This window comes from Morone saxatilis, unplaced genomic scaffold, assembly GCF_004916995.1.
Source record: "Morone saxatilis isolate NCDOM2014 unplaced genomic scaffold, NCSU_SB_2.0 Contig0, whole genome shotgun sequence".
Classification (NCBI taxonomy): Eukaryota; Metazoa; Chordata; class Actinopteri; family Moronidae; genus Morone; species Morone saxatilis.
The window spans coordinates 20,851,127-20,851,566 of NW_023339650.1; the positions used below are offsets into that span (position 1 = coordinate 20,851,127).

Genomic DNA, 440 nt, shown 5'->3' on the forward strand with positions numbered 1-440 from the left:
CCATAAGTCCCGCCCCTTTTTCGCTCCATGCTCCAATGACAGTCTTTTTGCATTTTGAGTAAATAACAGTTAAAAAAGATAAACTGATGGATTAAAAATTCACCGTTAGGTCGATGCTGCAACCTCAAGTGCGGCTGTCCCGGCAAACAGCAGCCGCGGCGTTTCCCAGAGCAACGGGAGGGGAATCTTAACCGTGACGGACTCGGTGGACCAGCCCAAGCTGAAAGGTCAGGGAAGGATGAAGAGGACCAGGTTCAGCATCAAGAGACACCTGCAGAAACACGGGCTCGCTCATGCTGACAGCGACAGCGACCTGGAGAAAGAAGAGAGTGAGGGCTTATTTATTCTAAATATGTTTATTGATGGTATAAAATAATCCTATGTGTGTAATATTTGCAGTACATGAGGATGTGCACCCTCAGGCAGCCACAGTTACATTT

At 47.3% G+C, this 440-nt stretch overlaps 1 protein-coding gene across 1 annotated transcript in view; it reads left to right on the forward strand.

Annotated features, from left to right (window-relative positions):
- The window catches only part of LOC118335317 (phospholipase D1-like), a gene marked incomplete in the record, with an annotated part of 25,079 nt that overhangs the window by 9,322 nt on the left and 15,317 nt on the right, over positions 1-440 (forward strand). Inside the window, 1 exon segment of the mRNA XM_035671587.1 lies at positions 110-329. Within this exon segment, the coding sequence (XP_035527480.1) occupies positions 110-329 (220 nt within the window).